The sequence below is a fragment of the Notothenia coriiceps genome, unplaced genomic scaffold (genome assembly GCF_000735185.1).
Source record: "Notothenia coriiceps isolate Sejong01 unplaced genomic scaffold, NC01 NC01_scaffold00026421, whole genome shotgun sequence".
NCBI lineage: Eukaryota > Metazoa > Chordata > Actinopteri > Perciformes > Nototheniidae > Notothenia > Notothenia coriiceps.
Genome location: NW_011359122.1, coordinates 991,820 through 1,005,420, shown reverse-complemented (window position 1 = coordinate 1,005,420; position 13,601 = coordinate 991,820). Strand labels below are relative to the sequence as shown.

Sequence of the window (13,601 nt, the reverse complement as noted above, 5' to 3'; positions counted from 1 at the left end):
CCAAATTCCTTTGGGGAACAACTTGAACAGCACACTTAGCCATTGCTGAACAATGCTAAGTAAATATAAACAATTACTGTAATATATTAAAATTGTTTGTATAGTGCTCTCCCCAAACTAAAAGTATCCTTGAGTTTAAAAGAAACAATGCCAAGTTTTACTTTTGAAAGTTGTTTTTAAGCCAGGTGATTTTTATTGGCTTATTAGAGAAAGTAAAGCAAACTGGATTTGAGGTACATTGTTCACACAGACAGCAAGTAACAACCTGACATATTCCTTAATCTTGGATTTAGTTGGAGAAACATTGGGATAGCACCTCCCTTCAGCAAAATATAAAGGTTGATAGCAGTGCAATCAAAGTGTCGCAGCAGTCCCATTGGGTAACACACACTATTGGACTGGCTGTTGGGCATATCGGGGACAAGGCGGGAGACGGGCAGTGTGTAATGGGATGAGATAGGCTATCTTTATTGTCAAAACATAAGAATGAAGGGGGGAAAAAGATACAGATTAGCTTTCCTGACAGTCGGCCTTTTGAAGTCGGTGCCAAAGTGCATTAGGGGCTGTTATTCCCTCGGTTGTACGCTCGCAAATACAGAACCACTGACAGGAAAAGGCGAGACTTGCCCCCTAATCAACTGATAATGGGTCACACTGTCCATTTGTCGTAGCTGCCCGCCATCCTGCGTGCACACTCACGGCACACTTGCTTCACACAGTCGCCTGTTGCAGGCCTTTGTTTCATTAGGTCAGGGTGAATGGCCCTAAATGGCTGTTGAGGACTGTAATATCACAATAGTTAATTATTCAAGCATACACTGTCTGATCTTTACAATGTAAATCATGTTTTTTGGGTCAGGTTTACAAAACAAGGTACGCATCATGCATGACCTTTGACCTGCTTGTCTGGGGCCAGGAAGTCCCACCCTTTTTATTCTATTGTCCACTTCAGTGCAGCATCGCCTCAAACTCAGCCCTCTGGCGTTCGTTTTGAAAGGCCAAATCAAGGCTGAGCAAAGCAGCTTGAACCTGGACTTGGTGTACGCTGATGTCCAGCAATTTGTGTTCTTAAACGTCTCCTACTATTTTTAGGCATATATTATTGGTCTCAGATATATACAAATATATAAAAAACATGTCTATGAAGTGTTTTGCTCAAAATACCAAACAGATCACCCATTTAGCCATGCCTCATACCCCTCTATTTCAGGCCTGTTAGAGAAGTGCTGATTCTGGGTCCCTAGCTAATTGAAAAACAAATATTTAAAGAAAGAGGGGGAGGGCTTATGCCTGCTCAGAATTCTACCCTAAATGCTGCCGTGATGAAACGCCAAATCATCTTCAAGACCACATCAATGATTATTTCTGAAAAAGTGTGGAGCTCGAATGCTTATTTTCTTGCAGGTTTACCACAAGGTGAGTTCCTTTTTTTATTTCCTGCTTTTTTACACATACTCTCTCCAGTACAGCATTAGCTCTGAGTGTTAGCGATGCTTGCTAATGTAAACAAAGACCATATTACGTCCAAAACACGTTCTGCATTGTTTCTGATAGCGATGTTTCTAATAGGGCTGTGGGTGTAAAGCCATCCCACATTTCTGATATTACGTCATATTGGACGCAAATCTGGATCAGCTCCGTTGTACCCACGTTTTTAGAGATTCGGGTACGGAGGAAAAGAGAGAGGGTTTTGTTTTCTGACCCTGACACACCGGGGACACATATTAAAGACATAAAAAAGTGCATTTTGCATGATAGAAGACCTTTAAAGGTGAGGTGAGTAACTACAGACACTCAGTTACAATACATTTGCCAAGAGTCATCCAGCGTGTGCAGCCACATCAGAATGCACCACCCTGCCTCTTCCTGCACTGATAACATGGTGAGAGACAGTTGGGCGGTGTAGTGTTGGGCAGAGAGAAAGTGTGTGTGTGCGTGCGTGCGTGCGTGCATGCGTGCAGGAGAGGGGGGTGGTTCGGTGTCAGTTCCTTGACTTTCCCTTTCCTCGGCCTCCATCTGAGGAAGTGAATCCTGCTGAGTGTCTATTCACTGAGAAACAAGACAAGCACTTGAGATGTCAAAGCCTAATTTCTGTTTTAAAATGACTATCTTTAAAATCCTGATTCACTAATTTTCTCTCCTATATTTGCTGATTCCTTTTTCTATTTTAGTGTTCCTGCCAATCACTGATAACCCCGCAGAAGAAGAAAAACCCAGCTTGCAGCAGTGATTTGTATTGACCATGAGGTGCAGTCCGGCAGTGGCTCAGTCAGTAGGGGCTTGGACTGGGAGCTGTAGGGTTGCCGGTTCAAGTCCCTGACCAGACCTAAAAAATATGGAGTGTGAACTGCTACTTGGAGAGGTCCCAGTTCACCTCCTGCCCTGCCGTGGTGCCCTTGAGCAAGGCACCGGACACCCCCCCCCCCTCACTCCCATTGCTCCCCGGGCGTTGTACACTAGCTGCCCACTGCTCCTAGTACTAGACTCCTGGTACTAGGATGGGTTAAATGCAGAGGCCAAATTTCACTGTGTGTGCTGTGTGCTCTGCATGTGTGACCATTAAAGAGGGTTTCATCCCTTCCAATTCTATTCAGAGAAATCCATTTTGAAAGAACAAAGCAGGGTAGGCTAACCCGAGCAGGAAAGATCTCGTTTTCTGTGCTGTGTCTTTGCAGGAAACCCAAGCGTTCCCTGGGCCATGTACTCCCATCTCCCATCCTGAAATAGGGGAGTGAAATGCTGAAAGCCAGAAGGAGGCAGGGGGAGGAAGGAGGATGGGGGCACCAAAATAAAAAACTAATAAGAATGACTTTATTCCCATCTCCAGCCCGCAGATGTTTGCTTCCTTCCTTTCCCTTTCATGTCTGATGAAAATCTCCTCTCCTGTTCGGCTTTGAAGGGAAACATTGGTGCGGGTAATTGTAGTTATGAAAGTGTTTGTTGCTTTTTTTTGATTGAGTCATTCCCTGCATTTGTCATGAAGGCTGATATCTTTCATCTGTGTTGCTTGGGCCAGACTTGAGCATTCTTCCATGTTTATCATAAGGACAGGAAGATGCAGCTTCGCCTTGCCACCCCTCCCTTCAACATCCTGGGATCTTCTGGAAAACTTCCCTAACAAGGATGTCTCTCCAGGGTCATATGGAGCTTAGTGACCTTTGCTTTTTCATAGATAAAGCTATTTAAAAAGAATACGTTGTCCCCAAAACTATCAATTGTATATCAATGAATCCCACTATGTTACCTTGAATTTCTGAAGAACACTTTGTTATCTCACATGCCTCCAGGGTGAACAAGGAATCCAAAAAGAGGAAAGACTTCTTGATGAATTGAAGTAAAGGGGGCCAGTTCAACATCAGCAAAGCGATATCAAACCATCCATTTACAAACTCTCTCATAACTTGTGCAGTGTAATCCCATTTTTCACAAAAACATGCATTTTCACCTAAACCTTAACATTAAAAGCTCACCTCATGATAGAGCAGGCTTACTGCTCCTATGTGGGAGTACTGTTTATGTGGAAGATTATACTAGTTGTGTGAGATAAACACAAACGTTATTTTGAAAATAAATTTGTATTGTCCACCAGTGTAGAAATGTGTCTTCAGCTCACCAAATAACACAATAAAATCAGACAGAGGGTAAAAAAAAATAGGACACATTACACGATAAAACATCTCATGTCAATGTCAGTGGCTTTATCACTTTGTTAAGAACATTGATGGGACTTGGGATTAAGAACTTTTTTAACATGTCTTACATTTACAGGGACTCACTGATTAGAACAACAATTGTGGGTAGTGAAATATTCCTTTGAGTGCTGTTTTAGATCACTCACAGTTGAATACATGTACAGGTGTTTTATATAAATCTCTCTGTGCTCATTGGATGAAAGAGTGTGGGTATTTAATATTGATTGTATTGAAGCATATTTAGCATGCAATCACAGCAAACTGAGATATGCACAGACTCAAAACGATGAATAAATATACAGTAAGTGCAGCGTTATTGTGATTGGGCTATAGATTCTTTACAACAAAGTAACTGTAGAGAAACTGACCGTGATGCACTGAGTCAACCTCAAGCGTTCCAGGAAGCTACAATATGACACACTACGACCTTTTAATCTGCCATTAATTTAAGCTTCCGTATGTGATTACACATGTCAGACCCCTGAGACACCACGATTCCTCTCTTTTCTTCTCCCTCATTGGAATTATCTGAAAACATTTTATGACTCTCCCATCTATTGTTCTGAGAAAGATAAAAATAATATGTCCATGTGACAGTGGGTGTTTCCAGTGGTGGAGGTCTAGGGTTTACAGGGTTCAGGGGGGTCATGCTGGCTCCCCAAACACAGGAAGGCAGCACCGTAAGTCTCATCCAGGGGTGTCAAGGCTGGACACTTGTTGTGTTCCCTCATAGACCCTCACCTTCAACTGTGTCTATTAATAACATCAGGGACATCACAGTGACCCGTCCACTTATGATGGGTGGGATGAGCTGACAGAAGCAAGGGCATGCTGGTTTTAAATGATTAAATTGTCAAGAGTAGTTTTTTGTAACTGTAAATATACTGCATATTCTAGAAATGATAATGTGTTAAAAATAATTTTGTGTAAGTTGGTGAGTATAATCTTGATGTGGAAAAGAGTCCAAAACTATCTTTAACTACCTTTAAATATGAAATATCGTGAGGGAGGGTGGGGGGTCATTGTGTTAACATAAGTAGGCTAATCATATGTCCTTTGTAAGGTTGAATTGGAGGCGTGTGCTGTAGGAGTGGGAGCGCGCAGAGGAAGGGAGGGCAATCTTGTCCGGACGCTAATAAGACCCAATGGCTGGTGCAAGGTGGCCAGGAGCTCTGAGACGCGACACAAGACGGTGGACGAAGGAGAGGAAGAGAGGCAGTAAAAAAAAATCTTAGGAGAAACTTTTCTGGATGGACCGAGAGGATGAGAGCGCTGCGGGAGTGCCTATAGGAACTGCAGGGAGCCGTGCGTGGGGCTTTTAGCGTGCGTCACGTCAAAGGAACTGCTTGGAGCGAGAAGCGGTGAGTGACCAGACACACCCGAAAAACACCTGCGGCGAGTACGTCAGGCACCTGCCAAGGACATATGGGGATGTTTGTGGCTTAGAAACAGCTGATAGTTGGCGATATATTTTGGACAGAAACCTTAAAAATCTAGTGAGTCTTGCTGCTGGGGGGCAAAGTTCATAAACTCTGCATGTCAGCCAATCAGGACCTTTCTTTGAGCTATGACTTTTGCTCAAACTGTACAAACCTTAAGAAAGTCAGAACAAATATCGTTTTTGACAACTATAAAACTCTTTCTTTCCAAGAGTAATGCAGTAAATATAACTTCCTGTTCTTGTTTTCATATTTTCATCAGCTCTAGTACCACATGATTTGGAATGGACCAAGATTTGACTCTCATTTACATCACACATCTGGCCCCGGGGTATCACTGTGATCCGCTGACTCCTGGGAGCCCCAACCCTCCCCAATGAAACAGTCCTGGTGGGCCCGCCTGGCACAGCTCTTCCTGCTCGCTGTGTGGACCTGCATGTGGCTGGTCCAGGGATGCGGGCCGGGCCCTGGGTATGGTGTCCGCTCAAGGCCCAGGAGACTCACAGCCATGCACTACAAGCAGTCTTTCCCCAACTTCTCAGAAAACAATCTTGGTGCCAGCGGGAGAGCAGAGGGCAAGATCTCACGCAACTCTGAGCGCTTCAATGAACTTGTGTGCAACTACAATCCAGACATCATCTTCAAAGATGAGGAGAACACCAACGCAGACCGCTTCATGACTAAGGTGAGACTGGTGTGGTTTATCCAGTTAATTTATCTAATGTTTTAAGGATGTTGTTGAATAGGATGATAAACTGGTTTGCTTGTTTGTAATAACCCCAAGTGATGCCCATTGACAGTTGTATTGCAGGTACAATAAAATAGGCATCCAAGGCAGAGAGTAACCTGAACTTTTTCAAGCCAACCACTCTTCTGGATGATTGTTTAACTACATTTCATGAAAGGATAGGCAGCAGTTCACGGCTCACACCCTGCCACCCAGAATGGCACCTTATCAAATCATTCATTGTTAGCCATACCTGCTCTTTGCCAGGCTCCTAACACAAACAAATGTTCCACACAGTGTGTAGTTTTAACAAAGTACCCCCTCCCTTTTCTTGAGATAAGAAGATCAGGATGTAATTCAACACTACCTCTTAAAGAGACTGCATTCCCCTTAAGGAACACTTCCTTTTAATCTTTAACCAAAGTCTTTGTTAATGGAAATCAAACTATTTCTATGACAGGTTCTCAGGGCCACTTGAACTTAAATGCCTTAATGTTTACTTGGGACAGGTATCCAAATTCAAATCTCCTACCTAGAAAAGACTATCTTGGCATAGACTTGCTTTTTGACAAAACATTTGAAATGCCACACTGCTGAATATGACCAAAGGGTTTCTAAACACTAAGATGTCGCCTTGCTCTCGATGCTGTGGCTTTCTGTGATTGTTTAAGTTACAAATGTGTGTTCCTTCCCCTCCCCGTGTGATTGTATGTGATGGAAATCTGTGGTCCTTTAACTGTGCCCAGTTTGTGTGTGTGTGTATGTGTGCCTGTGCCCCTCTTTTGCCCAGATGTGAAAGACTCTCTTTGTGTGTCATTTGGATACTCTGAGGGGTCGCCTATACAAAATTCCCGCCTGCTGAAGTAACGGCACTGTCGGAAAAGCGACTATTGTAGTTCTGACAATGAAACGCCTCTCTTCAATGGCATTGCGAGAAAAATGTACCCAGTTTGTTTTCTGTTCCTCTCGCTTTCTCACTCTTGCTGTCACATTCCCATGTCATGCCCATACATTCCTCCCCTCTGCCCTCTCTCACTTTACTCCCAACATCACCCCGCCGCTACAGCGCTTTCTTCTCACCCAACCCTTTCTCCCTCAATCTCTCCCATTCACATCCTCACCACTTTTCTCCCAACACTAATTTTTTTTAACTCACTTCGCAAGATTTAGGTAATCAATTTAATGTCACAAAACCTGCCATATCACAAGTCACAAGAGAAATATGCGTTCAGGAGAAGATGATGAGTGTATCACTTTGGCTGCTGACGTTATCGTTTTTTAAGCTTGATATTTGTGACAATGCTGACACAGTTTGTACCATCATGGGCAGTGGGGGTGTTAAGAGTCACTCTGCACATTTCCGATCAAATGTCTTGGGTGAAACCGAGAAAACTCATGCCTGGAACAAACTGGAAAAGGCAGAGAATGGCCTTGATTATACTGTCACCCTGTAGAAAAGGCCAAGGAATGTGGCAAACTGGCTACAGTAGCTTTGTTCTGTTGCTCTGATTGTTGGAGCAAGGTTGAGTTGGCCTTTAGCAGAGTAAAGGAGGAATTGTGTGATGATGCCAGCAGACAAACAATTATAACTTAGGAGACAGAGACGTTGTAGAAATACGTCTTTTCTTCTGAGTTTTACTGAAATCTGTCAGTGCACTGAGGTGTAGAGTAGGCAAACATACTGCAAATACTTCTTGTACGTTTAAGCTGTGCCATCCAGCCTGTTAATAAATGATTACAAGGGTTCCTTCAGCTTGTGTGAAGTTCAGGCATGCCTTTCACTGTACATGGCCAATGCTACGGATCGGTGGAATACAAATAAAATGAGTCCATAAAAATAAATCAATAATCCTTTTGTAATATGTAATTGAATGTACTTTTATATCAAAAGATACAGAGAAACACATACATCCAACATACAATGCATTTTAAAATGCAAAATAAAAGAGACAACAATTTAGAATTAAAGGTTAAAATTGATACAATCCACACATTATACGCACAAAGGGTACCGTTGAATATAGATTTAAGAACTAAGGATGTTGAACAGTACATATTTGCTATTAGAAAATGGCTATATTAATATTTTTTGAAACATATTTTGCTATTAGAAAAAGAAACATTATCATATGAGATAGGAAACTTGTTAGACTGTTGTTGTGATGAATTAGTTACCTGATTTGATCCCAACACTACACCTTTCTTTAGAATAATGTTATACTAGAGCCTGATTGATAGTGGAAAGCTTTTTTCTTATAGCATAACCAAACATGCTTGATAAGGATCTCTGTATGTACTGGGTGGGAAATGATGGACAATCATTTTGAATGATCTGTGGTTTGTAAAAGATCCAAAACATATTTTTCATCGACCCACATATGTGCTCATAGCAATTTATCTTTGATATTGGCTAATTTATTCGTGAATAATTCCAAATTGAACACCTCCCCTCTGTCTCCTTCTGTCTAGCGCTGTAAGGACTGTTTGAACAGGTTGGCGATCGCAGTGATGAACCAGTGGCCCGGGGTACACTTACGTGTGACGGAGGCCTGGGATGAGGACGGACACCACCCTGCCAGCTCTCTGCACTACGAAGGCCGGGCCGTGGATATAACCACTGACGACAGAGACACAGACAAGTATGGTCTTCTCGCCCAGCTGGCTGTGGAGGCCGGCTTTGACTGGGTCCACTACGAGTCCAAATATCACATCCACTGCTCTGTAAAAGCTGGTAAGTTTAAGAAGGGAGCTTTCACGTGTCAATGTGTTCAGTGGTGGAATAGTTAGTTAGACCCTTCACCTAATTAAAAGTACTAATACAGCTGAGAAAATTCTCCAGTTCAATAGAAATACAAAAGTAAAGTACAATTACCTTGAATTTGTTGTCTTCTAAATAATTGTACTTTCTACTTTCTAACTCTGGTCATATTACATCACTTCGCTACATGATGTATCAAGACATTTAGGACAAAAAAAGGATAGGTTATATCATCTTGACTGTTTCTGCTAATCTTCCTGCAGATCACTCTGTTGCTGTGGAGAAAGGGGGCTGTTTCCCAGGCTGGGCCCGGGTCACTGTTGCTGGAGGGGTGCAGAAGAGCCTGTCGTCCTTGGCTCTTGGGGACAGAGTCATGGCCCTGTCTGCGACGGGCAAAGTCGTGTGGAGCCAGGTCCTCTTGTTTCTGCACCAGGATCAAGAAAGCTGGTCTACTTTTCTGTTTCTGGAGACAGAAGATGGTCATAGATTGGCCCTCACTCCAAATCACTTACTCTTTTTCGCCCCCCTTTGCAGACACCACAGCAGTGAGTATCAGGCTCAGTTTGCTAGTAGAGCCAAAACAGGAGATTGTGTTCTCATCCATACAGCTCAGGGTCAAGTGCGTCCATCACGGATCATCTCAGTTTCAGTAGAGGAGAGTGTGGGTGTGTATGCGCCCTTGACAGAAGCTGGAACTGTGTTTGTTGATGGGGTCCTGGCATCCAGCTATGCCCTGGTGGAGGACCACAGACTCGCACACTGGGCATTTGGACCTGTGCGACTCCTCTCCTCATTCAACCAGCTGCTTTTGGGGGAGACAAGGAAAGACCACCAGACCACAGACAGTGAGACAGCTTGCACTGAGACTCCATTTCATTGTAGCACTTTGGCATACAACGCAGACGTGTATGTGAATAATGACACTCTGAACAAACAAGATGGTCAGAGTCAAACTCTGAGGATGGAAATGAAAGAGAAGCAGACATCAAATGTGCACTGGTATGCTAGATTACTATACCGTTTCGGATGTATCTTGTTAGACTCAAGCTCATTTCATCCTTAAAAGCCTGAAACTATAATCAGTAATCATTGCACTATTCAATGTTAAAGCTCTAAAGCATTCACCCTAACACTTCCTTATTTTCTTCAAAAAATGAAAGCACTAGAATGGCTTGCTTGCTTTTTTTATACCCGTGTTTGCATTGTAAACTATCATAATGATATACCTGAAACTACTTAATTAATATTTTTTAAGAGATGACAATCTGAGAAGGTTACTGTAAAAAATGATATTGAAAATAACTGTATAATGCTCTATTTGTACATCATGTTATTTCTGTTAATTATTTGGGTTATATGTGTAAAACATATATCTTATTCTAATGTGATAGGAATTAATTTTCCCACAACAATAGAAACTTTATTTTTGTACTTTCTGAATCATAATATATATAAATGTTAAATTGTATTATAATAATTACAATCTATGTATTGTATGTCACATGTCATGCCATAAAATCAGATTAAAATTTCGATTTATCAAGCAACAGCCTGGTTTTCTCAGCTTTAGTTTCAATTGTGTCTGTCAAGCTGATTTGTCATTTGCTTGTTTAGCAGAACTGAGTGTGAAAAACCTGAGATGCATGCACAAATATCTTTCCCTTGGTCTTAGTTGAGCATTATGTCTCAGTGTTTAAGAGCTCTGTGGAAATGAAGTCCAGCAGGCTTGCAGGTTAATGAAAAGCCCGGACGTACTTAATATTCCCCATACTGTGCCACCACCTTGACTTTATCACATACTTGATCACATAGCTGCTTCAAGGGAGTGTTTGATTTTCTTACAATCTTAAGGACACAGTTTTTCTTTTTTAGCAATCACTGATCAAATTGGGTCACAAGTATATCTATTGATGGTGTTGTACAGTTCATTGTTCACATAACTTTCTATGGTTACCAGTCCCTATGTACACTTTTTACAAAACAGATGTGCCCTTTTCAAGTTAATATTATTGGATTTAGTTTACTTTTAAAAGGTTTATATGTATGTGTAAATGCCATATTCAGGACAGTAATATAGGGTTATACACCCTCTTGTGGAGAAAGCTGATATCAAGCCTGAACATTTCATTTACAATAAATGCACTTGTACATGCAATAACAACTCTAGATAATAAACCGTAGTTCAACAAACTTTGATTTGATTTGTACTTTGTATTACTTGTAGTATATTAGTCAATAAATACAATGAGGTGGATTAATGTGTTCTCTGACAAAACAGTACATGTCTAACTGAAGTATTCAACACCACGTTATCACACCATGAACCTAAACAGGTCCACAAACTGCATTATGTTTATTCAGAGCTGTTTAAAGTCAATAACTCTTACAAATACTGAGCACTCAAACTGCATTCTCTTCTTTAGGTTTATGTTCTGTTGTAAACATCTGTGGAGTACTGGAGGGGATTATCCTTGAGTTACAGGAGGCAGATGGGAAAGCACCAGCTCCACTGACCGGCCAATAGGATCAGCTGATGTCCTAATACCACCCTCTATTTACATCCATCAGCCAATCAGTCACTGTCTTCCAAACAGTCTCAGCCCCCCAAAATCTAATCCAATTTTGCCAAAGCTGAATAGGGAGTTAAGTAATCCTGTCAGGGTGACCAATAATAACCTATTTTCCAAATTAAAACCTGCACACCCCACATTCAGACAATGAGAAGAACATATTTTCTGATCTAAATATAATTCTGTGTGTATGACAATATTCATTTAAAAATGAAAGAGAAGGCTGCATCAGTGGAGATTTGTTATAAATGTGTTGTGAATTAAAAACATCTATTGAGTGCCACAGAAGATATTCCCAAACATTATCAAATGTTCTGCTGAAATCGGGGTAGGCTTGTTTTCTATCATGAACAATAAAGAGTAACTCCATTTGTGATGATAATAATAATAATAATAATATAATCTAAGAAACCTTGACCTTGAATGACTTTAATCATAGTAACAAGTTACTCACTGACTAATCCAAAGAACAATTCTTTTTTTTTAAAAGGGGGAGAAAATCAAAGTCAATATGAAACCACATTTATTCTTCAAAAACTAAAGGATGGAAGGACAGCCTTTTAAAAAACAATGTCTTATAGTATCATTAGGAATGGCTATCTACCAGAACAATCTGTAACAATGTTAGGCTCCTAACTAGAATGTGTGGGTGTGAATCAGCATTTCTTAAGTCTTGGATTCTGGTCACATTTGGAAGACAATTCTTTATTTAGCTGCATGCTTTAGAAAACCAACTGCATTCATCCGGTTGAAATAATTATTGTAAAATGTTTTATCTTCAGTGGTTTCAACGGAGCCCTGAGGCCTTTAGATGCCTCTGCACATATGCATTACCAAAGATTTTTCACAGTGCAGGGTCAGCTGCAGATCACCCACGCTGCAGCAGGTGCCCCAGGTGTATTTGTTCACAATATCATTCCAATGTCATTCAAGTTTTCCTTGATGTACTGCTTCATGCTTTTTGTTCACGGACCATGAAAATATGACATGGGGAGGTTGGTGTTGTGATTTAAGAAGCAGAAAAATAAGAGGATTTCTGAAAACTTAATTAAATGTAATTTTAGACTGTGCTGTTCAAAGGTTTTGATTGAAGCCTGCTTTTGATTTGGCCCTAATCTGCAGAACCATTGAAAGTTGCTGCTTGCAAAGTCACGCAGTCCCTTGGTTTACCTAAAACCTTAAACATTTAGAAATTGAGCGTTCTTGAACCCATCCTTCCTGAGGCCCCCATGCCACAAGGGGTTTCTCACAGTGATAAGGCAACAGAATGACAGAGTAGGCCAACCTCTCATCCCCACCGCCATAGGATCTTTATAATGTTTACCCTCAGTATACTTTATGATTGCTTCTTATCTTAGTTGAAGACTAAGGGTTGATAAAAGGTGTACACCACCTACGTGGATGGACAAAACAATGTTGCCCCCAGTCGCAAGGGATACAGAAACAGTTCTTTTTGCTCAATATTATCAGTGAATCTGCTGAAAACTAGGTCATGGTTTATTTCACATCCCTATAGTTTAAAGTAATCTATAAATCATTTCGCTCCAGCAAAACGCGCAATGTATGGTATGTAACAGTATGGTAACAGTAGGAGAATAAAGTAACATACGCAGAATAAGTAATTAGCAACCACGATGAAGTGCACAGTACACATTGTTTATGTTAATTACAAAATGAATTTGCACTAAGAATTATGATCCTATTAGAAGTCATTAATATCGGTCCTGATTTTCAAAACAGATGCATTTGTCCGTCGGCATATCAGAGGGGCTTCGGTTCTACAACTATAACAATCTGATGAAAAATGGCTTCCCTGGATCTGAACATCTAATGAGTTGATATCATATATCCACCATATTTGAGTGGTGGGAGCTTTCGAGATTAGACCCGTATGTTGTATGCTAAATATCATATTGGCACAAATAATCCATAACTACACTAGAGCTGTAACACGGTTTACTGTTATCTAGTGATACATACAAATGTTTTTATCGTTCTTTTGCATGAATAATTTGTTGACGTAGTTGTTATTAGCTAGCTCTGCTAGCACTCGGCGGAGCAGCAATGTGCAGAAGCAACGCAGTTCAGCAAAGTGAAGCGATGCTAGTGTCCCGTACATGAGTACTACAAATACAAAGTTGAGCTGCACATTTAGGCAGATACATGTTTGCAGTGTACAACAACTAACAGTAAACAATATTGTCTTTAGTCCCAACAAAGTTTTGCACTGTAGTTTTAGCATGCACTATTTTGTGCAAACTAGTAAATTAGTAGCTTTAACGACCTCGCGAGCGAGATTCCAGAACAGAGCAGAAGCTAGCTCCTGTTAGCATTCAAGCTAAATCCCCCAGCAGGAGCGAGATATCTGATTAGTTTCTGGATTCACAGATTGATGCTGTGGAGCCTATGAATGGA

General features: G+C 41.1%; 1 protein-coding gene across 2 annotated transcripts; it reads left to right on the top strand.

Moving 5' to 3' along the window:
- Positions 1–4,870: 4,870 nt before the first annotated feature.
- dhh (desert hedgehog signaling molecule) lies at positions 4,871–10,786 on the top strand. Of its 2 annotated transcripts, none has more exons than XM_010784434.1 (4): positions 4,871–5,053; positions 5,394–5,816; positions 8,328–8,589; positions 8,880–10,786. In XM_010784434.1, exons 2-4 carry the CDS (start codon positions 5,508–5,510, stop codon positions 9,677–9,679), a joined length of 1,371 nt encoding a protein of 456 aa, XP_010782736.1. In that variant the 5' UTR covers positions 4,871–5,053; positions 5,394–5,507; the 3' UTR covers positions 9,680–10,786. The 2 variants fall into 2 exon arrangements, with proteins under 2 accessions (XP_010782736.1, XP_010782737.1); XM_010784435.1 differs by lacking the exon at positions 4,871–5,053 and adding an exon at positions 5,172–5,188.
- Positions 10,787–13,601: the final 2,815 nt, after the last annotated feature.

Bases quoted from the DNA above. Each gene is read 5' to 3' on its own strand.
- dhh (XM_010784434.1), top strand. From the start codon at position 5,508: ATGAAACAGTCCTGGTGGGCCCGCCTGGCACAGCTCTTCCTGCTCGCT. The intron at 5,817-8,327 runs GTGAGACTGGTG...CCTTCTGTCTAG, and splicing joins CAGACCGCTTCATGACTAAG to CGCTGTAAGGACTGTTTGAA. The intron at 8,590-8,879 runs GTAAGTTTAAGA...ATCTTCCTGCAG, and splicing joins CCACTGCTCTGTAAAAGCTG to ATCACTCTGTTGCTGTGGAG.